Below are 27,602 nucleotides of genomic sequence, written 5' to 3'. Positions count from 1 at the left end.
ATGCATACATATATGTAATTTACAGTTTACTGGTATCAATGAATTTAAGATGACCAATAGACACCAAAACCACGTCACTTCTTTTGGTGAATTTCATAGTAAAACACTAAATGAACTCATCTTAATGTGCTCATTAATCTGCTATAATAAAATCTATTCCTTCCTTGATAGATATTCTGAATATTCTTTGTACTGGATTATATTTAATCTCAGGAGTAAAAACAAAAATCAACCCCTCAAAACCATACTCACAGCTTTGTTGACTTACACAATCAACAGTGAAATGATTAGTATCCAGCACCACTACCATCCTGCCTCACTGAAGGAAGAAACATGATCTGAAAATGCATTAAAATCCCCAAGGTATTTTTTTTAAACATCCTCAATCATTCAACAACCAAGTTTTTCCTGTCTCAATAAAATGATATTTCCATTCTTCCATTTGCTCAGGGCAAAACACTATCATCTTCCTTGATTCATTCTCCTGCTATCAAACACCATATCCAATCCATCAAGGAATCCCATTGGCCATACCTTCAAAAGATACCCTCAGTCTGACCAGTTCAAAAAACCTCTGGTGCTACCACTCAATTCCAAGCCATCATCATCTGTGCTTTGGATTATTGCAGTAGTCTCTTCACTGGTCTTCCAGCTTTGGCCTTTTTACCCCTCTAGTTTATTTTTCACACAGCATCTCAAGAGATTCTGTTCAAATATATGTCAGATCAAGTCACTCTACTCCTCAAAACTTTCCAGTGGCATCCCACCTCACTTGGACTCAAAGCCAAAATCCTTACAATGGACAACAGGGCCCTACAGAATACATCATCCCCTCACCCTTCGGTATCCTCTGAACCCCTTTCCTGTTGCTCTTCCCTTTCCTCAGCTCACTTTGATGGGTCTCCATTCTATTTGTCTAAAAAGCAGCAGACAGAGAAAACTTGTACTTTTTTTTTTTTTTTTTCCTCTTTTGGCCATGCCAAGTAGCATGCAGAAAGTTTCCCCACCAGGGATCGAACCCTGTGCCCCCTGCAGGGGAAGCGAGGAGTCTTAACCACTGGACTGCCAGGGAAGTCCCAAGAACCTATACTTAAAGGTAGAGTCCACATGACTATAGAAATAACAGTTGATAAATAATGCATCATATTGAGCTCAGGGTGTTTTGACCCGTCACTAAGGCACTCTGGAATGAGATCCCATACTCATTTCTTAAAATCACTTAGTCAGCAAGTAGTTATTGAGAGCCTATTATTCCAGACACTGTTGTATATGCATACATCAATAAACAAAACATACAAACCTGTCTACCTCAGTACCTTCCATCCGGTAGGGAGTGAGAGAGAGAACATGGTTAAGTTAATTGTGAAGCATGTTAGAAAGTGATACTGAAATGGAAAAATATAGAACAGGCATGTGGGGCTAGAAGTGTGTGCATGTGTGTGTAAGTGCTGTGTGTGGGGGTAGCTGTACTGGTGCTCCATGCCACAATGTCCCACGTGAATTTGACATGTTTCTCGGGTTGAGTTTTGGGTGAGATCAGATCAGTCGCTCAGTCGTGTCCGACTCTTTGCGACCCCGTGAATCGCAGCACGCCAGGCCTCCCTGTCCATCACCAACTCCCGGAGTTCACCGAGACTCACGTCCATCGAGTCAGTGATGCCTTCCAGCCATCTCATCCTCTGTCGTCCCCTTCTATTAATAGATTATATCTACTTGCAATATCCTGGCTTCTGACACGATTCCCACATGAATATGCTATTCCAATTCTTCCTGTACTTCCAGCACGACCTGTTCCTTGTATTTATTCTTACTCATCCCATTGTTTTAACAGATTTATCTCCCTGCTCTCTGGGCCACTGGTTGAAATTATGGTTGACATCTTATGAATTTGTTGGTGATCTTCTACCACAACCACTTCTTCCCTTCAATTTGGTCTTCGCTCTTGTTAATGCCTCAGGCCTGCCAGTAGCAGTCAGTGACACCCACATGCATTCCTTCACCCCAAAAGTTTGAATAAACTGCTATAGTCAGAAATGAATTATTGACCTGCACGGAATCAGACATGGTGATGTAACTGGTTATTTTCTTAGCAATATGTCCAATTCTAGTTAAAACCAGTGTATTTGGTTTTATAATAGTCCATCACTGACCCCAAATATGTACAAATATCCAGGATAGTTCTGGGCTTCCTTGATTTCTCAATTCGGAGATTTTGTTTCGCTGTGGGATAAGACCTTAGGTTATTCCTAAGGGTTTCAGGTAAAACTGAATTTTTTTAATCTACTGAACAGCCTGACTGTTCAGATAAGCAGAATTTAATTGACACCTATTTAGGAGAGTCTGCCTGGAGACGAGTTATGGAAAAATACAGCTCCACTAGAAACTTTTCACTTTTCTCTCTTCAAAACTCTGATTTTCTCCTAGTCCAGCCATGCTCACAGAGGTTTTAAGCGGATTAATTAGTGCTTGAAAAGCACCTTTATACATGAAAAGTAGCTAGGTACTAATTTAATCTTTTAAACTCTGGATTATTCCTATTGCAGTTCTAATTTCATACTTTTTCCATAATGTCACCAGATTGTAGGTGAGCTCCCAAAATAGACAGTTACTAGGACTAAAACTGTTATATGACTCAACATGCAAAATAGCTCTGGGCAAGGAATGCTGAGATTGTAACAATGACCTATTCCTTTAAAAAGATTCCTGTTGGCCCCCTGCGGGCCGCAGGCCCCCGGGGCCGCGCCTCCCAGCGGTGGCCGCCATAGTGTGAGGTATTTAGCGGGCGCGCGCGCGGGTTCGAGAACGCGCGGAACGCCGGCGGCGGACAGTGAGGAGCCGCGGCGACTGTTGCTGCGCGCACTCTCTAATGGCGGCGGCGAGCCAGAGTGTCCCGTCGGTACTGGCATGAGGCAGACGCAGTGGCAGTGGCGCTGCCCGCGGTGGCGGGCGTTGGCGGCGGCGACGGCGGAGCGTGTTTGAGCCAGGACCGAGGTCCGAGGCGCCTGACAGAAATGAGTCGTCTGACCGAAAGAGCATTACCTACTGGAACCTCAAATGGTGCGCCTTCCTCCCGGAGGGCGCCTGTCTTGACTGGCACCACTGTGTCCAACAATGACTTGGCGAGTCTTTTTGAGTGTCCGGTCTGCTTTGAGTATGTGTTACCTCCAATTACACAGTGTCAGAGTGGCCATCTTGTTTGTGGCAACTGTCGCCCAAAGCTCACACGTTGTCCAACTTGCCGGGTCTCGCTGACATCCATTCGCAACTTAGCCATGGAGAAAGTGGCCAATTTAGTACTTTTCCCCTGTAAGTACACCTCTTCAGGATGTGGAAAAACTATGCCACCCACAGAAAAAGCAGACCATGAAGAACACTGTGAGTTTAGGCCCTGTCGTTGTCCTTGCCCTGGTACTTCCTGTGGGTGGCAAGGCTCCATGGATGCTGTAGTGCCGCATCTGATGCAGCACTATAATGAGTCCATTATAACCCTGCGCGGAGAAGTTATAGTTTTCCTTGCAGTCAACATTAATCTGGCTGGTACCCTTGAGTGGGTGATGGTGCAGTCCTGTTTTGGGTTTCACTTCTTACTAGTTTTGGAGAAACTGGAAATCTACGATGGTCACCAGAAATTCTTTGCAGTAGTCCAGCTGATAGGAACACGCGAGCAAGCTGAAAATTTTACTTATCAACTTGAGCTAAATGGTAATAGGCGGCGATTGAGTTGGGAAGCCACGCCTCTATCTATTCATGAGGGAATTGCAACAGCCCTTATCAACAGTGACTGCCTAATATTCGACTCTGAAGTTGCGGAACTTTTCGCAGAAAATGGCAATTTAAGCATCGATGTAACTATTTCCATGTGTTGAAATGCTGATCAAACATTTTCTGACGAGTGTTTAAAACCAATACATTCAATTTCACAGAGAATAAGGCACCAGTCTTCCTACCAACCAGAAACTTTTGGTAGGTTCAAGATAGAGACGTTAAAGTAAATAAAACGAAAGCGTGTTAAATACAGGAAATAGTTGCATGTAATAACACTAATATATTTAAAATAAGCCAACAGTAAACCACTGAAAAAATATATGTATGTTTATACCCGAGATGGGCATCTTTTGAATTAAAAAAGGAACCTTTGAAAACTAATTCTGAATTTTTGTTTATGGTAGATTGAGTGTACCGTTGAAAAATACTGGGTTCTTTTTTGTGTGCCTGTGCTGTGTGTGTGTGTGTGTGCACGCGTGTGCATGCTTGGAATTCTATAACTGACAAGCCATATTGAGTGGTCTTGGACCACTGCATATCCCCTCTGGGAGTCAATACATAGTGTTCTTGTGTGTGTATTTTTGAGTGTGTGTTTGTGTATTTGCTAATTTTTAATTCTAGTTTTTAATTAAATAAATTTGACTTTCTTTTCTGTAAAAAAAAACTAAAATGATTCTTATTTATTTGATGTCACCACAAAGAGTTTTTCAGGGCTTTGGAAACGGAGCATTTTGTATTTGGTGTAGAGCAAAAAAAGCTATTCATGTAAGGGGCTTCCCTGATAGCTCCACTGGTGAAGAATCTGGCTGCAATGCAGGAGAGCATGGTTCGATTGCTGGGTGGGGGGAAAATCCGCTGGAGAAGGGATAGGCTACCCACTCCAGTATTCTTGGGCTTCCCTTGTGGCTCAGCAGCTGAAGAATTGCCTGCAGTGTTGGAGATTTGGGTTCGATCCTGGGGTTGGGAAGCATCTCTGGAGAAGGGAAAGGCTACCCACTCCAGTATTCTGGCCTATGTGGTCGCACAGATTGGGAGAAGGGACAGACTACCCACTCCAGTATTCTTGGGCTTCCCTTGTGGCTCAGCTGGTAAAGAATTGGCTAGCAATGTGGGAGATCTGGGTTGGATATCTGGGTTGGGAAGATACCTGGAGAAGGAACGGCTACCCACTCCAGTATTCTGGCCTGGACAAGTCCATGGAATGTATAGTCAATGAGGTCATAAAGAGTGGGATAAGGGATAGGCTACCCACTCCAGTATTCTTGGGCTTCCCTTGGGGCTCAGCTGGTAAAGAATCCACCTGCAATATGGGATATCTGGGTTCAAACGGGTACCCATTGCAGTATTCTGGCCTGGAGAATTCCATGCACTGTATGGTCCTTGTGGTCAGAAAGAGTGGGAGGAGGGATAGGCTACCCACTCCAGTATTCTTGGGCTTCCCTTGTGGCTCAGCTGGTAAAGAATCTGCCTGCAATGTGGGAAGTTTGGGTTTGAGCCCGGGTTGGGAAGATGCCCTGCAGAAGGGAAAGGCTTACCTACTCCAAAATTCTGGCCTGGAGAATTGCAAGGACTGTAGATTGCTTGGAGAAGGGAATGGGTACCCACTGCAGTATTCTAGCCTGGAGAATTCCATGGACTTAGAGTCCATGTGGTCGAACGAGTGGGAGAAGGGATAAGCCACCCACTCCAGTATAACTGGGCTTCCCTTGTGGCTCAGCTGGTAAAGAATCCGCCTGCACTGTGAGAGATCTGGGTTGGATTCCTGGATTGGGAAGATCGCATGGAGAAGGCAAAGGATATGCACTCCAGTACCCTGGCCAGGAGAAATCCATGGACTGTAGATCTCCTGGAGAAGGAATTGGCCACTCACTCCAGTATTCTGCCCAAGTGAATTTCATGGACTCTATAGTCCATGGGGTTGCAAAGAGTGAGAGAAGGGATAGGCTATCCATTCCAGCATTTGTAGACTTCCCTTGTGGCTCAGCTGGTAAAGGATCTGCCTGCAATGTGGGAGATCTGGGTTCAATCCCTGGGTTGGGAAGATCCCCTGGAGAAGGGAAAGGATACCCACTCCAGTATTCTGGCCTGGAGAATTCCATGGACTGTATATCCTCTGGAGAAGGGAATGGCTACCCACTCCAGTATACTCACCAGGAGAATTCCATGGACTGTGACTCCATGTGGTCGCAAAGAGTGAGAGAATGGAGAGACTACCCACTCCAATATTTTCAGGCTTTCCCTGTGGCTTAGCTGGTAAAGAATCTGCCTGCAATGTGGGAGATCTGGGTTCAATCCCTGGGTTGGGAAGATCCCCTAGAAAAGGGAAGGGCTACCCACTCCACTCTTCTGGCCTGGTGAATTCCATGCACTGTATCGTCCATGTGGTCGCAAAGTGTGGGAGAAGGGATTGGATACCCACTTCTCTATTCTTGGGCTTCCTTTGTGGCTCAGCTGGGAAAGAATCAGGCTGCAAAGTGGGAGATCTCAGTACGATCCCTGGTTGGGAAGATCCCCTTGGAGAATGGAAAGGCTATGCACTCTAGGATTCTGGCCTGCAGAATTCCACGGACTGTAGATTCCCTGGAGAAGGGAACAATTACCCACTCCAGTATTCTGGCCTGGAGAGTCCATGGGTTCACAAGAGGCAGACAGTCCCGAGTGACTTTCACTTTCTTTCATTGCAGATTAGCTAAAATGCCATGGAAATTTTGTTTCAAACCTCAGACTTGGAATTTGAGTTCATCAATAGACTAGATACATTTTCATGAGAATCTTGGTGTTGTACATCTCTTCCTTCTTCCGAAAACATTTCATTACATTTTTCACAAATATCTCTTAACAGGTTGTGATGAGCTATTTCTCTTCCAGGACTGATTAAAAGATATTCATTTGGATTTATAACCAAATGTCTACCAGAAAAACAAGTCAGAATATGACTCCTACAGGCAATGCAGGAATATTAATACCACTGAATTGTATAACTTTCTATCAATTTCACCTTTCCAATTACCTTGCTAAAAGTAAAAAAGAAAGGTAAAAGCTAATAATCTGATCTGAAGCTACCAAGTGTTGAAACAGGCAGGTTATTGAAAGGTGCTGAGAGAGCATGTGGGTGTGTCATTGTTTTTAAGTCTGAACAAGTTCAACGTTGTTAGTGAGTTGTTAGCTTTTCTAAAATTAGTACCTAAACTCTATAATAAAGATTTGATAAACAAGGTCTTACTGTATAGCACAGTGAACTATATTTAATATCCTGTGATAAGCCATAATGGAAAAGAATATGACAAAGTATATATATATATATATATATATATATATATATATATATATATATATATAATCTGAATCACTTTGCTGTGCAGCAGAAATTAACACAACATTGTGAATCAACTATACTCCAGTAATGTTTTTTAAGAGTAAGATTTCTTAGTTTATTGCATCTACCTAAGGGAATGAGGATCTACTCTTCTCCATAATATAGATCATATTTACTTAATGGTCTTCCAGGCTAGCTCTATGCCTTACATTGTTAAGGATCTCAAACATTTAACAACCTTGTCATGTTAATTATTGACTCTGCAAGCCTTACTTTTGGAAATAATGCTTTATTTGTTTTTGCCCTTTTAGGAGTTCTGTAGTATACTCTCTAAATAATTAAATGAAGAAAATCGATAATTATATCACAAATAAAGATGTGTATATTAAAGTTTGATGTTTTTGAAACTATTACTATATTAAAAATGAGTTGAACATTTAAACCATAAATTGTCTTAGGAATATATGTGTCAATGATATCAACTGCATTTAACCAGTTAAAGCAATAATAATGAATACATGAACAAAGCTAGAATACTGGACAAGCTATCTTTAATCCAAAAATAGAGAAGAATCATCTATGATATTCAATAGGAAATCTAAATAGTTAACCTCTAGGGGGAACAGAGAAGGCAATGGCACCCCACTCCATCACTCTTGCTTGGAAAATCCCATGGAGGGAGGAGCCTGGTGGGCTGCAGTCCATGGGGTTGCTAAGAGGCGAACATGACTGAGTGACTTCACTTTCACTTTTCACTTTCATGCATTGGAGAAGGAAATGGCAACCCACTCTAGTGTTCTTGCCTGGAGAATCCCAGGGATGGGGGATCCTGGTGGGCTGCCGTCTATGGGGTCGCACAGAGTCGGACACGACTGAAGCAACTTAGCAGCAGCAGCAGCAGCAGAGGGGGAGGAAAGTGCTTCTATGAAAACAGTACTATTCGCACATCTTTCCATGCTTACATATTAAGCTTGTAACTAGACGGTGAGCATGTGCTACTTTAGCTATGGATTATAAAGTGTTTAAGAGGTGGAAAGCTAAGAGTAAAAATGAATGACCGAATTTCAGTGTGTATGAATGGTTAAAAGGGAGGTGCTACAGTCCTATAAATGACTGGTGGGGTTGCAGTTTCACCAATTTATTAAGAACCAGAGAAGGATGAATGTTAGAGTTAGTCAAGATGGCGGGGGTGGGAATTAAAACACACTCCTGGGGAACTAAACAAATGTTATCACTGGACAACAGATGAACAGTGACAGATACAATTTACTATCTCCATACAAGTCAATGCACATTGGAAAAAATTAAACTGCTTGCAGACCGTGAAAGATTTTGAATTAGCATTGGGTTGACAAAGAAATTCATTTGAGGTTTCTCCATTACATCGTAACAGAAAACCTGAAAGAACTTTTTGGCCAACCCAATATATCCTGAGGTGGGGGAAAACTCTTAAATATCCAACACAGAAAATTCAGTGAGATTGTCTGCTCAGTGTTGACTGTTGTCAAATGCTAAGCAAAATATGAAAAGCATTTTGAAACAAGTGAAAAATTATTCGAAAGATACAATGACATACCACGTACATATTCCTAAGGCGTACGAGCACAACACACAAAAAATAATACATACACACGTATGATACTCATTTGGCCTTGTTTAGAGCAAACAAATGTCTTTCAACTTTATTTTGCTGTCATGAAACATAACTGAGGATACACTTAGCATTTCACTATCCCTCTGTGTCATAAAATGGGAAAAGAAAATACACAGAACCACAGATGTTTAGCATAAATAGGTCTGGAAGAGAGTATATAATCCTAGTAAAACGCAGTATGGGATAGTGGCTGTGAGCATAGGCTTTGAAATCAGACACACCAAAGTCCCAATCCCACCTTATCTATAAAAACGCTATCCTTAGCTCATGAGATTAACCCCTTGTGTAGTCTACTAATTCCCAATAAGTGCAGGTTGGAAAAAAATGTAGGCTTCCTATCATAGATAACCATATAGCTTTTCTAGATCTCAATAGGTCCAACTGAGGTTCTATATTCTTTAATAAATGTTTATACTGAAATATAACAATATGCATTCTAAAAAGTATACAAATCATAAGCATACAGCTCAATGAATTTTCACAGCATGAAGAGATCTGTGTAGGGGTTTCCTGGTGGCCTAGTGGTTAGGATTCTGGACTTTCAACGCCACGGCCAGAGTTCAATCCCTGGTCAGGGAACTGAGATCCCATGAGCTGCATGATGTGACAGACAAACAACCCCTGCCCCACCCCCGAAAAATAAAAACCCCTGTGTAACCATTCCCCAAGTCAAACAGAACATTCCCCTTCCCATTCATTATCCTCCTCCTACTCAAAATTAATCACTATTTATTATCATAGATTAGGTTTGTGTTTTTGAACTTCATATAACTGTAATCAAAGAGTATGTAGTCTTTTGTGGCTGACAGTTTTCACTCAACATGGTGTTTGTGAACTTCCTCCACATTGCTGCCTGTGGTAGTTGTTTGTTCGTTTTCATAGCTGTGAAGCATTGAACTAACAGAATATACTTTATGTATCCATCTTCCTGTTGATAAACATTAACTTACTGGTTCTCATATGATGCTGCTGTGAAATTTCTTGTGCATGCTACTGGTGAATCTACGTATGTATTTATGTTGGTATGGAATTTCTGGGTCATAAGTTAAGCATATATTCAGCTTTAATCAAGATAGAGAAGCAGTTTCCCAAAGTGGCTGTACCAATTTACACTTCCATCAGCAGTATGTAAGAATTCCTGCTGTTGCATTTCCTAGCCAACACGTTATTTTTTTTTAAATTTTAGTATAATTCTGGTAGGTGTCATCATTTGCTATTATAGCATGTTATTTAGTGCTAAGAAGAAATGAGCTATTAAGCCATGAAAAGACTGGAAGAATCACAAATATATAGTGCATGCATGCTTACTTGTGTCCAACTCTTTGCTACCCTATGGACTTTAGCCTGCCAGGCTTTCTTCTCCATGAAATTCTCCAGGCAAGAATCCTGGAGTGGGTTGCCACTTCCTTCTCCAGGGGATCTTCCTGACCCAGGGATCAAACCTGTGTCTCCTGCATTGCAGGTAGGTTCATTACCACTTAAGCTATCAGGGATATTACTGAGAAAAAGGAAACCAATCTAAAAAGAATACATACTGTTTGATTCCAACTCTGTGACACTCTAGAAAAGGCAAAACTATGTAGATGGTAAAAAGATCAGTGGTTGCCAGGTGTTAGGGTGGAGGGAGGGATGAATAGGCAGAGCAGAGAAGATGTTTAGGGCAGTGAAACTATTCTGCTTGAACTATAATGCTGGATCCATGTTATTATGCACTTGTCAAAACCCATAAAACGTACTTCCCTATTGTAGTTTCCCTGGTATAGCTTCCCTGGTGACTCAGATGGTAAAGAATCTGCCTGCAACGCACGAGACTCAAGTTTGATCCCTGAGTCAGGAAGATCCCCTGGAGAAGGGAATGGCCACCCACTCCAGTATTCTTGCCTGGAAAATCCCATGGACAGAGGAGCCTGGCGGGCTACAGTCCATGGGGTCACAAAGAGTTGGACACGATTGAGTGACTGACACTATGGGGTGTACGGCACCAAGAGTGAAGTTAACATAAATAATGGTCTTTGGGTGATCATGATGTGTTGATGTAGGTTCCTCATTTGTAATAAATATACCACCCTGGTGGAGGATGTTGATAGTAGGCAAGGCTATGCATGTGTGGGGTTAGTGTGTTTATGGGAACTCCCCATACTTTCTCCTCAATTTTGCTGTGAACCTAAAACTGCTCTAAAAAATAAAGTCTATTTTAAATAGATCTATTTAAATATATCCTCATTGGGGGATATACTAAGGAAGTGACCACTGTGGGCTTTATCATAAGAATATGGAAAGGCCAAGAACTGCAGAAATTTTTAGAAGCATGCAAGCTTTTACTCATTCCCATCAACTTTTCAATTAAAATTATGTTTTCATTGTCTTCATTATCTAGGAATAGGAGGAAAATTAGGACTGTATTGCAGGGCCTCTATTTCCTCCTGTGTCAGGTAGGGCTGGTCTTTATGTAAGTGTTAATAGTCACCTACCTGGTAGAATATGAGAGATGCTTAAAGGCTACATTTGACCTAAAATCTCACCTGCTATTCTGTCATGGAATCACCTTCTTCCTCTCCTGGATTGAAATGTATCCTGCCTGCTTCTCATTTTTAACACGTCTAGTATGTAGCCCATCACCAAATGACACATGGAAGGTATTCAATAAGTGCTTGTTGAATAAATTAGTTATTGATTCTGTTTTTTTTTAAATAGGATAAGCATCCCTATTACATCCCTAAACATCCCCAACCCCCCCTCCACCCCTGTTTTTACTTCTCGAACTTGTCAAAGTCAAATTCTTAAAGCCCAACTATCTCACAACTTTCTTTGAAACTGCTCTGTTTATCTTGCTTCTTACAAGGGCAAATAACATGACTTTGAAACAAATAGATTCTGTCAAAAGGAGTTGATAGTCCAGTTGATTCTGAATTCACTGACCTTGCAGTTAGGAATGCTCATTCTCAAATAGGCTGAGTTCCATATTTGGGGTACAAAACACATATAAAATACAAATTATTTATACATTTTATTTACTGCTTCTCCTGGTAGAAAGGTCAGATGGCACTCTAGAGCTTCTAGATATAATGAAAAGTAAATTAGAAGCTATTTCTATAAGTTCAGCTTTATTTCTTATTCTTTCCCTTTCTGTTATACTCCTCTTAAGGCATTATTGCTTCTTCCTGTACCTTCCTGCTTCCATGCAAAGCGACAGTGGTGCACATCTTCTGTCACTGCCTTACCACCGGGTCTGCCCAAATCACTATAATGCTATCACAGACGGATACCTATTTCATTCCTAGCTTTCTGATTGGTGAGCCTTTGATTTTGTACTGATACATAACTAACCCGCTTTGGAATCAAAATAGTTTAGGATTCTGCAAAGTACTCTAGGAAATGAAAGGTAGAAAGAGTAATTGAGGTAAATCACAAAAAGATCACACATTTGTATGAAAATCATCTGTGATGAGGCTGTGGCAGGGAAAAAGAAAAGTTTAAAGTGAAATGAGCCCTTGTCCTTCAAGGTATGAGATGAATGCAATGTGCGATCAGGAAAAAAAAAATCCCCTTGGATTGTTTTATTATCTAATCCCAGAGTGTGGGATTTATACTTCTCACTATTGAGCACTGTGTCAGAATGTTGTGAATTAAACAGGTAACTAAAAATATATTTGATGACTAAGTATCTAGGCATTGAAATGATACTTTAGCAAATACTATCTTAGTTTCTGACTTTACCCCAAGGATTTCTTTTCAAACTTACCTACCAACATGGTCTCCAAAAAAAATACATTTCATAAAGCAATCTTTTCTTCTTCAGTTTTTCCTTCGGTATGCCAATAAAGCTCATGTGACCACAGTCAACAACTTCCAGTCAATATTTTTAGCTCATAAGAACCTAGTTATTCCACAATATCTGTTTTTCTCCTTCCCACCAATACCCTCTCGTGTATTAGGAGCAGTCTTTCACTGTTTAAGAATAGCAGCAGAGGCAGTTCCCTGGTGGCCTATTGGTTAGGATTCTGGTCTTTCACTGTCATAGCCTGGATTCAATCCTTGATCCGGGAATCCAGGAACTGAGTACCTGTGAGCTGTGTGGTGTGATGCCCACCCTACCCCACCCCCCGCCAAAGAGAGCAGAACATCTGTAGCAAGAGAAGCTTTTCTAAGTCTTTCAGTCTCTTTTAAATCCATTTAATTCAGAAGGCAGGAGCAATAAGCCAAATCCTACCAAGATGAAATGAATAATTACAATTTCCTCTCGTTACTTTGTCCAAATATAGGCTACTGGTTTATGCAATCAAGTACAGAAGTTCAGGCACAACCAGCCCTTTCCAGTCATGGTTACTAAACTTTGGACATCACTGTTTTCACTGTGATGTGGTTATATGGGCTGATAACAAGTGCCAACCTATTCTGCCCTTCATCTTGACTTGACCAAACCAAAGAGAGGACATCTAGATGGAAAAGAATGCAGAGAGTTTTGATTCCTTTTGCCACTGCTAGGGCTTTTTATGTGAGCACTCTTTACTCTGGATTGAAAGAGCACAGATACTGTGAAAAGACTTTACTGGAAGTATCAAGTAAAACTCAAAACTGTCTCATTACTTAGCGGTGCCTGGAACCTGTATCTTCCTGCCACCATTATAGCAATAAACTCATAAAGGTGTGAAACTATGCAAAACTATGTCAGAGACATTAAAATAATGTCTGCTAAATGTCTCTTATGGCTCATTTCTTTCCCTCTTATTCTTCTCCATTCATCATTTTCTCTTTACAGAGTTGAACTGGGCTGAAATAGGAAACAAAGAAAGAAACAGAAAACATTACTATGGTTACTGTAGTATAGCTGTTTTGGTGTTGTTATCTTTGTTTTTATCTTTTGTTTTTTTTTCTAACCACATTCTAAGAAATATTAAAGCACAGCATAAACATTGTATTGCATGAAAATAAAACACTATTATCTCTATCTCAATCTACTTAGGAATTTTCTGAAAATACTAAGTTTATATACATGTCATTTTTAACAGTTGAGGCTGTATTACCACTGTTCCTGAGAGGTACTTTTACAGTTGGCAAAATATACTTTAATTCTCTCTGGTTTTCAGAGATATCAGAGTTTGGATCATTACTTAACCATCATTTCCTCCTGTAGTACCAATCTTGGTGAATCGTCTGGTCACCCAAGACAGAAACCTGAGGATCATCCTTGAGATGTTCTTTGCTTCAAATTTACACATCCAATCTATGTTGATTCTACCTCCTTGATATATTTTGAATCTCTTCTAGAGACCTATAATTAGTAACTCCAATCTGGTCTATCAATTCCCATTTCTACTAACTTAGTTTTGGTTTTTAATCACCTGGACGATATAAATCTCCCATCTAATCTGCCTGCCATCAGTCTCTCCCAAATGTTTCTAAATATTCTAATAAAATGTTCTCTCTAAAATGCAAATATTAAGTCATGAAAAAATCCACAAGAGAATCTTTATTACTTTTACAACAAAGCTCACACTCCTTAATATGGGTTACAAGGAACTGGCCTTTACTCACCTCTACAACTTCATCTCTGGTCTCCTTCTCTTCATAACTCCAATCAGTTGGTTTCCTTACAGTTTCTTCATATTGAGCTTCTCACTCCACATCTTTGTGAATCTCATTGTTTCCTATGCCTGGGAAGTTTCTCTTGAACTCTTTACCACCAAACTCCAGTACTCTTCTTATTACTTAGAATTGTATTTAACAGTACATCATAGAAAAGTGACTACAATGGCTTAAACAAAAATCCAAAGGAAATATAAGTTGTATGGTATCATCAGGGACCAAGACTCCTACTATCTTTTTATTTTACCACTACTGTAAGGAGGTTTTATGGCTGAGAGATGATGATTCCATCTCTAGGTTTCATATCTGCATTCCAAGCATGAATAAAAGGAAGAGGGAAGAACCTGTCAGCTAAGTTCATTTTCATTGGGGGAAAAATATTTTCAACAAAGCCCTGTTCAACAGGCTTTTTTTTTTTCACTTACATGGTCATTCAAACCTAGAATGGTATATGAATGGGTAGGCAGCTTTTACTACAATGCTGCCTCAAAAAATTCAGATTTCTATTTGTATGCAGGAAGGGGAGAATGAATAATGTTTGCCACATGCTTTTACCTGACTACCTCTTACAAAATTCAGATCAACTTTCACCTTCTCTTGGAAGTTTTCTATGACATTGAAAGTCTGGACTGGGGATTATCCTGTGTTTCCAGACCAATGCTATAAAATAGAAGACACTCCATGCATTTGGTTGATCGAATGACTTAATGGGGTTACCTCTATTCCTTGTGCTTTCAGCATGCTGTATTGTAATCATTGAGGAGGAAATTGCAACCCAATCTAGTATTCTTGCCTGAAAAATCCCTTGAGCAGAGGAGCCTGGCAGGTTACAGTCCATAGGGTCACAAAGAGTTGGACATGTCTGAGTGACTGAACAGATGTAATTAGATGCTTGCTTCTTCAAGAATCTGTAAGTTTTCTAAGGCCAATAGCTATGTTTTATTCACCTCAGTATTCCACAGTATCTGAAAGACAGCAATTGAATTAACTTTTTGGAATAAATACATACCAGAAGAGATTTTAAGATGAGATTTTATAAGCAAGTGCACTCTTCAGAAGGATATAAAAATTTAATTTTCCTTTGTGTTGGGAAATGGCAGCAGGGATCTATCTAAGTAAAATTATCATAGAAATATACTTATCTTCATATTTAGCTTAGAACCCAGCAGCTAACTAAGCCCAATAGCTGAAGCCATTCTCTTTCTGCCCATGGGTTCAACTTCATCTCTAATTCTGGAACCATAATCTCAATGACCAGTACTGCCATCTTCATTTTAGACCTCATTCTGACCTCCTGCCTTATTATAACCAATCTTAGCTTCATACCTAACCTAGAATTCCTGTCTTGAATGTGTCTTTGTGGTTAGATTCTGTGCTCATTAAAACTTATCTTCATGACTTGTTCCTTGCCATCTGTTATAAGAACTCTCATATCAATTATTGGCCTGTCTGGATCTCAGTGTATCACCTGGGCTTTGTTTAGCTGTCTGGACCTTTTCCTAATGCCTGCAGCTTGGAACTTTCCAGATTGGCTGCCTCCCTGCCTGCTTGACATATGTAAGTAGATCTAGGTTCTCAGCACCATCCTTCCCGTCTCTGGCCCATTCTGTTAGTTCAACCAAAGTCTGGTTCTGATTTTTGTAGTGGGGCAAGGTTTACCTAAAAAGCACTTTATCAGAGAAGACCTGGAATCAAAAAGGGAAGCAGATATTTGATAAGAATTCTGAGAACTATTCAGATAGTTGAATGAAACCAGACCCTTTGTTAAATACCTAATTATCTCAACTAATTTGCATAATATTTTCTATTTCTAAACTGTCTTAGGAATATCACTTATATGTGGCATCTAGAAAAAATGGTACAAATAAACCTATTTGCAAAGCAGAAATAGAATCACAGATGCAGAAAACAAATATATGGTTACCAAGGGGATAAGCAGGGATGGGATAAATTGGGAGACTGGGATTGACATATATATATACACTACTATGTATAAAATAGATAACTAATGAAAACCTACTCTATTGTCCAGGGAACTCTACTCTGTGGTGACCTAGATAGGAAGGGAATTCATAAAAAGGAGGGGATACATGTACATGTTTAACCAATTCACTTTGCTATACAGCAGAAACTAATACACCATTGTAAAGCAACTATACAGCAATAAAAATTTGTTTTTAAAGTCTTAGGAAGTCAACTACATTTTTCTTTTTCACATAAGTGGTATTACCATCAACACTTCTTTTACAGATTTATGACTGTACCTGCAGGACAGTAAAACTTTAGTGTTTTACACAACAGTTATCTTGTTTGCTCTTATGGCAGTTAGTAGTTAAGTAGAAGTGTTAGTGACTTCCCTGGTGGCTCAGAGGGTAAGGCATCTGCCTACAATGCAGGAGACCTGGGTTCAGTCTCTGGGTTGGGAAGATCTCCTGGAGAAGGAAATGGCAACCCACTCCAGTATTCTTGCCTGGAAAATCCCATAGGTGGGGGAGCCTAGTAGGCTACAGTCCATGGGGTCGCAAAGAGTCAGACACGACTTCACTTTCACTTTTTCAGAAGTGTCAGTAAGAAGGCAAAAAAGACTCTAACATATCTGCTTTTTATGAAATATCACTATATGTAAAATCAAATCTTCTCCTTTTCAAAGAATGGCTCTACCTCTATGCCCAATTGTCTTCACAGGGGACAATTCCTGCTCACTCCTAGTATACTCATACACAGTTCACCTGAAATAATATGTATAGAGATGGGAAGCAGATAATTCATGTCTATACAAATATTATGAAAGTGGGCAGATTCATTCAAGTTTCTATGACTCATATCTTAGGGCCTAGAGTCACTAGTTTTATCACTACAAAGCAGAAGGATGACTCCTTCTCTTCAACTCTTGTGAATGAAACTTACTAATTTTCTTAGTCTTGTACCCATTTTGCTAAGAATGGTTCAGCTATCATCAACTGTAAATATCACAGTTTAAGGGTGCATAGTATACATAGCAAATGCTGGGGTAGATTGCCAAAATTGCAACATCCCTCATCTCATGCTGCTCTGTGTCTTAGAACTACAACTAAACACAAGTAGAGTGGATGTTTACACTCCTGTCATTCCCATATCATTACTCTCATATAAGCTCAATCTTTTGTAATTGAAGTATAGTTGATGGACAATATTATATAACGGATTCATGTTGATATATGGCAAAACCAATACAATATTGTAAAGTTAAAAAATAAAATAAAAAATAAATTAATTAAAAAAAGACAAAAAAATATTATATAAGTTACAGATGTACAATTATGTGATTCACAATTTTTAAAGGTTATACTCCATGTATAATTATTGTAAAATATAAGGATATATTATACAGTATATCCTTATAGCTTATTTTATGCCTAATTTATAATCTTCTTAATCTTCTTTTTTTTTTAAATTTTATTTTATTTTTAAACTTTACATAATTTGTATTAGTTTTGCCAAATATCAAAATGAATCCGTCACAGGTATACATGTGCTCCCCATCCTGAACCCTCTTCCCTCCTCCCTCCCCATACCATCCCTCTGGGTCGTCCCAGTGCACTAGCCCCAAGCATCCAGTATCGTGCATTGAACCTGGATTGGCATCTCGTTTCATACATGATATTTTACACGTTTCAATGCCATTCTCCCAAATCTTCCCACCCTCTCCCTCTCCCACAGAGTCCATAAGACTGTTCCATACATCAGCGTCACTTTTGCTGTCTCGTACACAGGGTTATTGTTATCATCTTTCTAAATTCCATATATATGCGTTAGTATACTGTATTGGTGTTTTTCCTTCTGGCTTTAATCTTCTTAATCTTCTATACCTCCCCTCCACCCACCCATCCCCACTGGTAACAACTAGTTTATTCCCTATATCTGTGAATCTGATTCTTTTTTTCTGTTATATTCACTAGTTTGTTGCATTTTTTAGATTCCACATATAAGTGATATCATACAGTATTTGTCTTTTTCTAATTTCACTTAGCATAATGCCCTCCAAGTTCATCCATGTTGTTGCAAATGTCAACAACAACCTAAATATCCATCAACAGATAAATGGATAAAGAAAATGTGATACACACAGACACAGACACAGACACACACACACACACACACACACACACACACACACACTGGAATACTACTCAGCCATATATGAGCATGGTCCTAGGCTGGATAGAGGATTATAAAGAAGTCTGAGACAAGATGCCTACCCTCAGGAAGCTTAACATCTAGTTGGCTGGAAGAGGAGACAATACTCTGAGTAATATGTAGCAGTAGAAGGCTTAAATCACAGCAGAAAGTCATAGTATATGTGAAATCTCAAACTCAGTTTAACCACCAGTAGTAAGAGTTATACCCTCTGCACCCTTTCATTAACAGAAAAGCAACCAGTCTTACCTTACATGGCCTTTCACAGAAGGACACTCAACAGGAAATCAGGAGATGGTTTTATAGAATATACCATACAACAAATGCAAACACTTCTTTCACTTTTCAAATATCACAGAAAAAATATTCCTCCCTCACTTAAAGAAAAAATATCTAAGTGCCTTTTCAAGTAGTGTCTACACTGTACACCCTGTTCTTGCATTTTGAACACATTCCTAACATAATTTAACAATGAATAATAATTTGTGAGTCAATCCTGATACTGTTACAGAGGAAACTACTTAAGCTCTGAGAGAAATAAGAAAAGGGGTTTGAGAAGTCAGAGGAAAAGTTCTCATATTTCAGATCTCTCTTATCCTTCTCATCCAACTTAAAATTCTCCTACTTAAAAAAGAACTTGCGTCTGCCAGTTGGTGGCCTGACCTTAGGCCAAGCTTAATTAATTAGCAGTCTTCTCTAGCTATCATCTGGCCTCATTTGCCTAGGCTGTAACCACAGCTCAGTACATTACTGAAGTGGAGACTCCAACCAAGACCGTTTTGGTCCACTGAGCTGCAGTGACTCAACAGCTGATGCGATCTACCTCTTCTTTCCACTGTGCCCCAAACCACATTGCTCCTGCCAACTTTAACTTCCCAGGCTCAGATCAGTAGTTCTCAAAGTGTGATTTGCAGACTAGTGCACTAGATTTGCAGACTAGTGCACTATATGTAACTGTGGTGTTTGTAAAACTGCCAATTCTAGCATCCTGTTCTCAGAGATTCTGATTAAGTAGTTACAGGATGGGGGTTGAGAATACACATTTTAATATCTTTCCCTTTGTGAAACTTGTGCTCACTAAATTGATGATGCTAATACAACTAGGGAATGGGACATGAGGCCAGTAGGCCCCAGCTAGTGTTGTCAAAGGGCAAGATGGAAATAATTTAATTTTCTGATAACACATTTCATGTAAATGAGGATCACTCAGGAAGCTTGTAAAGCATACATAGCTCTGGGTCCTACCTCCCAAACCAAAGGAATTATAACCACAAGATGGGCCTGGGCATCTGTATGTTTAAAGGGCTCCCCTAGGTTATTCCCTGGTTCCAAATAGGGAAAGGAGTATGTCAAGGCTGTTTATTGTCACCCTGCTTATTTAACTTCCATGCAGAGTACATCATGAGAAATGCTGGGCTGGATGAAGCATAAGCTGGAATCAAGATTGCCGGAAGAAATATCCTCAGATATGCAGATGACACCACCCTTAACGGCAGAAAGTGAAGAACTAAAGAGTCTCTTGATGAAAGTGAAAGAGGAGAGTGAAAAAGTTGGCTTAAAGCTCAACATTCAGAAAACTAAGATCATGGCATCAGGTCCCATCACTTGATGGCAAATAGATGGGGAAAGAGTGGTTGACTTTATTTTCTTTTGGCTCCAAAATCACTGCAGATGCTGACTGCAGCCATGAAATTAAAAGACTGTTACTCCTTGGAAGAAAAGTTAATGACCAACCTAGACAGCATATTAAAAAGCAGAGACATTATTTTGCCAACAAATGCCCATCTAGTCAAAGCTATGGTTTTTCCAGTAGTCCTGTATGGATGTGAGAGTTGGACTATAAAGAAAGCTGAGTGCCAAAGAATTGATGCTATTGAACTGTGGTGTTGGAGAAGACTCTTGAGAGTCCCTTGGACTGCAAGGAGATCCAACCAGTCCATCCTAAAGGAGATCAGTCCTGAGAGTTCATTGGAGGGACTGATGTTGAAGCTGAAACTCCAATACTTTGGCCACCTGATGCAAAGAACTGACTCCTTAGAAAAGACCCTGAGGCTGGGAAAGATTGAAGGTGGGAGGAGAAGGGGATGACAGAGGATGAGATGGTTGGATGGCATCACTGACTCAATGGACATGAGTTTGAGTAAACTCCAGGAGTTCATGATGGAAAAGGAGGCCTGGTGTGCTGCAGTCCATGGGGTTGCAAACAGTCAGACACAACTGAGCGGCTGAACTGAACTGAACTAGGTTATTCAGATGTATTTTGTCAGTGAGATTCACTGCACTAGATCAATTGCTTCAAGGTATGCAGCAGCTAGCAGAGTGAAAGAGGTTACTTACAGAAGACCAAGGGGATCTTCCAGGTGGCACTAGTGGTAAACAACATGCCTGCCAGTGCAAGAGATATGGGTTTGATCCCTGGGTAAGGAAGATCCCCTGGAGGAGGGCATAACAACTCACTCCAGTATTCTTGTCTGGGAAATCCCATGGATAGAGGAGCCTGGCAGGCTACAGTCCATGGGGCTGTCAAGTCAGACACGACTGAAGCGATTTAGCATACACGCATATACAGAAAACCCAGGCACCCATTCCTCATTATTGAAATCTACATGTTTTAAGGACAAAGCTACACATTTTTTTAAGTGCTTAAGGGATATTTTACTCTGGATGTGGTTGCAGCACTGTGGGCTTTGGGGATGGAGGGAGGCAAACTTTTGTAATACCATGAAAGAAAGGAGGGACCTAAGAGATATCACAATGAGAGGCACATGATGACAGGTCCTGAGATAGCGATGTGTTTCTGCATCTGACCTCACCCCCTTTCTATTCACAGCAAATCACCCTCCCGCCCCACATCATTGAGGGCTGAGGTCTAAGGCATTCTTAAGGAAGAAGCAAGTACCCACATAGAGACAGTAGGGTTCTGTCCTCAGCTATTTGAGCTAGTCCTATCAGTTCTGTAAAAATCAGCAGAATATCTTCTCCCTAGTTGGAGGAGCAAAATAGGACACCATGAATCAACACAAAGCCAGCTCATTTTGTCACCTGTATTTTCATACCATCTGCTGTTACTCTGTGCTTATCAGCTGGAGTAACCCACCTAGGCAGGCAGGTGCCATGCTCATCTGGAAAAAGAGAACACTTCATTCCATCCTACTTCCTATAGCATATAACTGTTTATTAATTCCCTCTCTCTTTTTCCTCTGGGTCTGGAAGGGTGTCTTAGGGGTAGAAGACAATCATATAGAAGAGTGAAACTAATTTCAATCTACTACTGAGAGTCACGAACCCTTAACACAGGGTCCTAGAGTCTAACTGAAAAGAATCTCAGGGCTAAAAAGAAACATATAAGAACTCTTCCCACAGAGACTATTTCATTCCACCTCCTGGAATACATCATATTCTATTTCCAGGATTCAGAGCAGCAAACTCTTTTCAAATGTCCACATCACCTCCTAGACATCTTATAAAAAATCACACTAGCATCTCTAATGTCAAATGAAAAAAATGCACAACATAAAAGTTGAGAATTATGTGTTATTGGGCAGATTTTCTGAGAACTTAGGCCCAGAAGATAGACTCTCAGATAGCTCTGAGGCCCTGCTCCAACAAGGTAAGGGAGGAGTCAGGACATATAGGAGTTTGGCAAGAAAATCCAGGTAGTCAGGACATCAAAATATTACTGTGAATTAAAGAAAACCAGACATCTTGTTAATGAATTTAGCAGGTTTCTAGGTATGGGAAGATGCAAGAGTCTGGGCTCATTGAAATCATTCCTTTCATATGCACCTTAACTATCAAGGGCCAGTATCCCGCTTTTCTCTAGCCTGAATCCCCTCTGGGTGCACAGTCAGGGTTGCTGCAGTGACTATTGTCTTGATGATGGCAACACCCTTTGTTTACTGATCTGGCAGGTGACATTTTTCATCTACGTTAACACTACATACCAAAAACGAAACCTATCTCCTCCAAACCAATTTCTGGTAATGTTGCAGAGAAGAACCAATTCTGACTCCCTGATGGAAATGTTTCTTTGACTTGGTTTTTGTTACTATTCTTACTATAATCATACATAATGGCCTGCCTCAAAGGACCCTGCTCCTCTGCCTGTTAAAGTGCCTTTGTTCAGCTCACAGAGAGATAATATGACCCTGCCCACCTGTGAATGGCTACAAAAAAGAAGAGATTAACACACTCCTTCCAAACACTGGCCCTTCCTAGAGATGTTTTGCAAGACTGAAGACCCTTTTCATTTTACTTCCTCACTGCCTCTCTCTCTATTCTGCCTTTTGACTTTAGTTTCTCTTTGCTTCTTTCTCTCTGGCTCTATAAAATAACCTGGCATTCAGACCCCAACAAGATGGTTTCTTTAAGACATTAGTCTGCCACCTTCTCAGTTAGCTGGCTTTCTGAATCAAGTTGTATTCCTTGCCTCAACATTTCATCTCTCAGATTCACTGGCCTGTCATGTGGTGAGCAGAGTGAGCTTGGACTTAGTAACAGTAATAACATTATCATTCTATTAGAAACTTACAGGTTGTCTTCAGTTTCTCCCTTGACTTTATTTTCTTCCTTCAGTCAAGACTTTGGACCATTACTGATCCAAGCAGTAATAACTAGGACACTGTAAAAGAGAGGAAGGGATGTTCAGGAGATAGCTGATAGGACTTATGCCTTGGAACGCACAATAGCAACAGTATCCTTCCTATCTTCACTACCTGGCTTCCAGTTCCTGTTCTTCTAATGCTTCCCACTCACAAACTTGTTACTCCCCTGTCCCAGAAACCCTCAGTTGCTCCTCAATCTTATCTTCAACCCCTCTTCCTGCAATAAAAAATGCTTTTTTAGTTTTCTCCCAGTACTCCTTTACTTGTAACTTGAATTATAGCCAAATCATACCATTCCTTTTTTTCTGAACACATCTCTTCCTTACCTTGCTCAAAGTTTTTACCAATGCCCTTCTTATTGTTTGAAAATTTATTTCCCCTCCACCTGTTAAACCCTTATTCAGACATCAGGGTCCAGCTTCAAGGCTTCCTCCTCCAGCCCCTAATTGAAACCATTCTTTCCTTCTCTGAACTAAGAAACATTTATTTCTTAATGTTGCTTATCACCTTCTGTTAGGGGAAGCACACTGATTGAAACTGCCCACCCTGGCCAGGCACCATAGTAACCATTTGCATGAGTTGTTTTATGACAGGAGATCCTGATAAGGAATATGGAACTAATAAGCCACCACCAACCGAAAGAGTTTGGGAAAGGGCTAAAGGAGACATCGCATGTCCGTCCACTTCCCAGAATCCCTCTTGCTAGTATCCATCCTGGCTGAGCGATGCCTGCGCCACCAGGAAAGACTCTGAATTAGAATGATTGGCCAAAGACCACCCAGAAACTAATCCCATCACCATAAAACCCGAGACTGCGAGCCATGCTGTAGAGCAGTTCTCCTGGGTTACCTTACCCTACTGCTCTCCACCCGGGTGCCCTTCCCCAATAAAGTCTCTTGCTTTGTCAGCACATGTGTCCCCTTGGACAATTCATTTCCGAGTGTTAGACAAGAGCTCAGTTTCGGGCCCTGGAAGGGGTCCGCCTTCCTGCAACACTTCTGTGGTACACACCCTTCTCCAACCCAGTAACTGAAAAGCTTGTATATCCACCACAATTTCCAAGTAGTGCCTTTCCCATAGTAATTACTTTAAAATTGTGTTAAATGGATTTTTCCTTTTTCAACTTCTAGGGAAATTTCCATAGAAAGCTACTTTTATTAATAATAGAGCTTTCCTCCCAGACCATGTCTTGATCTCTTTCTCTCCGTGCTTGTCTGTCTCTGTCCCCACCTCTAGCTCTGTCTATGCTGCTTTCTCAATCTTTGTTTCTCTCTGGGTCTCCTCACCCTTCCCCTTCCTCTATCTGGCACTGTCAGCCTGTCTCTTTCTGTCTCTTTTTTCATGGTCTTGCCCTTTTTACTGTTGATATGTGTTTAACGTTTTCCCTGCATTGTCTTCCTCTGTCTTTTCATTTCTGTTTCTCTGACACTCTGCTCCTTCTAAACTGGAAGTCAATGTCTGAGGAGCTTTCAAAGCCTTGCTTAAACTGTAACTCAAAGTCGAGTGTTACTGGGTTTTTTCAAGTTGGAACTCAGAGAGAAGGCTAAAGTCTGAAAACCTTGTAACTCTGAGGCAAATCAACTTGCCAGGGACAGGTGACATCAGTGTCTATGGAAAAGGGTTTGAATAGAAATTCTGACATTCTGAATGCCTAATTTACATGATAAGGCATAAAGATATAAAAGGTGACCCAGAACAGCTGATCACAATAACAATGCTAATTTCTCCAACTCTGGCTTCAAAGATAAGGACATGTTAGAAAGCAAACAAAAAGTTCTAGAAAATCATTGACCACTTTGGTACTTTGCCCAGGAGACTCTAAGGGCTCATATATAAGAATAAGTGAACTGAAATGAAAGACACTTGAAAATAAAAATGCCAATTATTTTTTTCAGTGTCTACTGTGAGATAAATGTCTTGTACACATTAATTTATTTAATTAATTTATTTAATCCCCAAACATTTTATGGAGATGGAAACTAAGGTTGAAGGTGGTTAACTAACTTCATGATAATTCATCCTTAAGGACAGGAGCTAGGATTTGAGTCCAAGTGTTCTGATTTCAAAACCTGGCCTCCTAAGCTCTCCAGCTTTTCTCAAACTTTTCAGGTCTTAAGAATCCCCTGAGTGTTCATTAACCCTTCAGATTCCTTAACCCCACCCTATATTTACCACATTCCAGGGCAAGGGCCTGTGAGTCCCTTTGTCTAACAAATGAGCCAGGTGATTCTTATCTTGGGAAAAAATGCACTCCACTAAATAGTTTCCCTAACCATAATGTTCTGGAGAGTTTCATTTCTCTAGTAGTTCCTAACACCTCTTGCCCCAATTTCCTCCTGAATTCAGTGCCTGTCCTTGTCTCTCCCCAGGAAATCAAAACCCGTAGATTCTTCATTTAATCATTCCTTTTGTGGATATCTGTTTTTGTTTTGTTTTTTAATTTTTTAAATTTCACCTGTCTTCAATCTATGGTTTGAATGTACATCCTGGTGACATCTGAATTTTCATCACAGTCAATAAGGAAATGGAGCTTTCTTGATAGAGTATGCTGTATTTATGTGCAGGGAGGGGAAATGAAGAGGTTGGAATCTTCCTGATACTCTTAAAATCAAACCATGTAGATGACTGGCTATTTCACCTTTTCAAAGCCCAGCCTTTATTGTAAAAATGAATTTCTCTCTCTTTTTTTAATCTTTTGGTTGCACCACACAGCATGTGGGATCTTAGTTCCCTGATCAGGTATCAAACCTGCACCCCCCCTGCATTCGCAGCACAAAGTCTTAACCACTGGACCACCAGGGAAGTCTTGATTTCTCTTTTAATAAATAGAATGAACCTGATTACTAACACCAAGAAAATGTGTAGGCTGAAAATACAAAGTAACAGGACTTAATATGTATTGATAGTCAGGCCTTAAGCTCAATGATTTACATGAATTTTCTCATTGCATACTCACAATAAACTTGTGAAGTAGGTGCTTCAGTTACCCCCATTTTACAGAAGATGAGAATGAGGCTCAGAGAAAATTACTTGTTCAAGATCTAAGATTCCAACCTAGGTTTGTTTGACTGCAGTTTGTACCCTTAACTCTGCTGCACAGACTCTAGTATAAATAGGTGAAAGGAAAATTTAGGAAGTTCACTGATTGTAGATCCCTAATAATATATGAAAGGACATTTTAGGATATTCAGGGTGTTTTAAAAAATATTTTGAGGTTATTGCTTTGTAATGAAGTGCAAGGTAATTCCACCAAAATATCCTTTGATATCTTGGAGAGTCACTGATTTGACCCAATAAGGCATTTCCTGTGTTCTTAATTTCTTAGCTTTATCAATAGCTAATTCCTTTAGTCAACTAGGGTACCATTAGGAGCAATTGTTTTAAATTCACTATGAATTCAGAACCCTTTTTCTGAATTCTCATAACCCCAAATTTCTCAAATGTATAGATTTTTAAAACATATTATAAAATATGTAAAAAATATATATCTTTCAAAATTCTCCTTTATGGTGGTCAAAGATTCCCCCAAAGTCAAGTGATGAGAGGAGGAAACATGAAGTTCCTGAAATTTTCTTCCCATCATGCAAAGAAGGATAATAGTGATATAGAATATAATTAAAATACCTCTCAACTGGAAGTACAAGAATTACATATATATATATAAACGCAGCATGTCAATAATCCTTCTCATCTCATAAAGCCTTGCCAAAATTATATATTCTTAAATAAAACCTAACAGCATTCAAATATCTGAGTATTTATAACCTCCAAATTTAGAATCCTTTTCTTCTACCAAAACTGTACAAATAAGAATAAATCAGAACTTTAAAAAAAATTTCAGCTTTCAAAAATCAAGTAATCATCAAAATGGCTAAATTTACTGCATGAATCATTAACTGAGTTAAACAACTTAGTGACTTCACATAAGGGAAGAAGAAAACTTTTTTTACACAGGTCTGATGTTGAGTTTTTGCAAAATTGTTTTTATTTTTAACAAAGCAATATACAAACTACGTACAAATTTAATCAGTAAAAAATGACTACCCCTTTCCCCACGGTTCCATTACCAATAGGCAACCAATTCTGAATGTTTTGGGCTTTAGTTCTATTAACTCATAACAGTTCTTCTGTTAACTCAAAATTAATGACACATTTTGTTTTAAAAAGTCCCATATACCCATTATTCAGCTACACAAATTATGAACATTTTGCCAAAGTTGCTTCATCCAGGACTTTTCTTTCTGCTTGTTCCCTAGAATTTCTTATAATTTCAGGTTTTATCTCCTTAGCTAACCAGTCGGTGGGGCAGGGGTCAAGTGTAACTTTCAGCTCCAATATACAGCTTCTCTGTTCCTTGGTCAGTGCCTGGAAACTGTGCCTTTGCTTTGTTGTTTGCAAAGGAAACAATTTAGATTGCTGGGAACACAAGACAACAAGGTAAAATTTGTAGTGCTGGGCCACCATTTTCCTAAATGGCATTTATTAGTTTTATATTTTTACA

At 39.9% G+C, this 27,602-nt stretch overlaps 1 protein-coding gene and 1 long non-coding RNA gene across 13 annotated transcripts in view; one reads left to right on the top strand and one right to left on the bottom strand.

Annotated features, from left to right (window-relative positions):
- Positions 1-952: 952 nt before the first annotated feature.
- Positions 953-4,146, top strand: LOC147340952 (E3 ubiquitin-protein ligase SIAH1-like). The gene has a single exon (XM_086388315.1). The coding sequence runs from the start codon at positions 3,012-3,014 to the stop codon at positions 3,864-3,866; it is 855 nt and encodes a 284-aa protein (XP_086244441.1). The 5' UTR covers positions 953-3,011; the 3' UTR covers positions 3,867-4,146.
- An 8,746-nt stretch (positions 4,147-12,892) lies between these two features.
- The window catches only part of LOC147340951 (uncharacterized), a 49,582-nt gene continuing 34,872 nt past the window's right edge, over positions 12,893-27,602 (bottom strand). For 6 of the 12 annotated variants that reach the window (XR_015159179.1, XR_015159185.1, XR_015159187.1 and 3 more), the window contains 4 exons: positions 23,029-23,118; positions 15,039-15,286; positions 14,271-14,490; positions 12,893-13,506 (listed from right to left, as the gene is read on the bottom strand). This is a non-coding gene — a long non-coding RNA (uncharacterized LOC147340951). The remainder of the gene's footprint in view (positions 13,507-14,270; positions 14,491-15,038; positions 15,287-23,028; positions 23,119-27,602) is intronic. The other 6 variants (XR_015159181.1, XR_015159188.1, XR_015159178.1 and 3 more) reach the window with 3 other exon arrangements.

The sequence above is a fragment of the Bos grunniens genome, chromosome X (genome assembly GCF_055505025.1).
Source record: "Bos grunniens cultivar Pamir isolate PY7600 chromosome X, Bosgru_T2T1.0, whole genome shotgun sequence".
Lineage (NCBI taxonomy): Eukaryota > Metazoa > Chordata > Mammalia > Artiodactyla > Bovidae > Bos > Bos grunniens.
The sequence above is the reverse complement of the archived record's forward strand: the minus strand, read 5'-3'. Positions and strand labels throughout refer to the sequence as shown.

Coding starts and splice junctions, on each gene's coding strand:
- LOC147340952 (XM_086388315.1), top strand. CDS start 3,012: ATGAGTCGTCTGACCGAAAGAGCATTACCTACTGGAACCTCAAATGGT.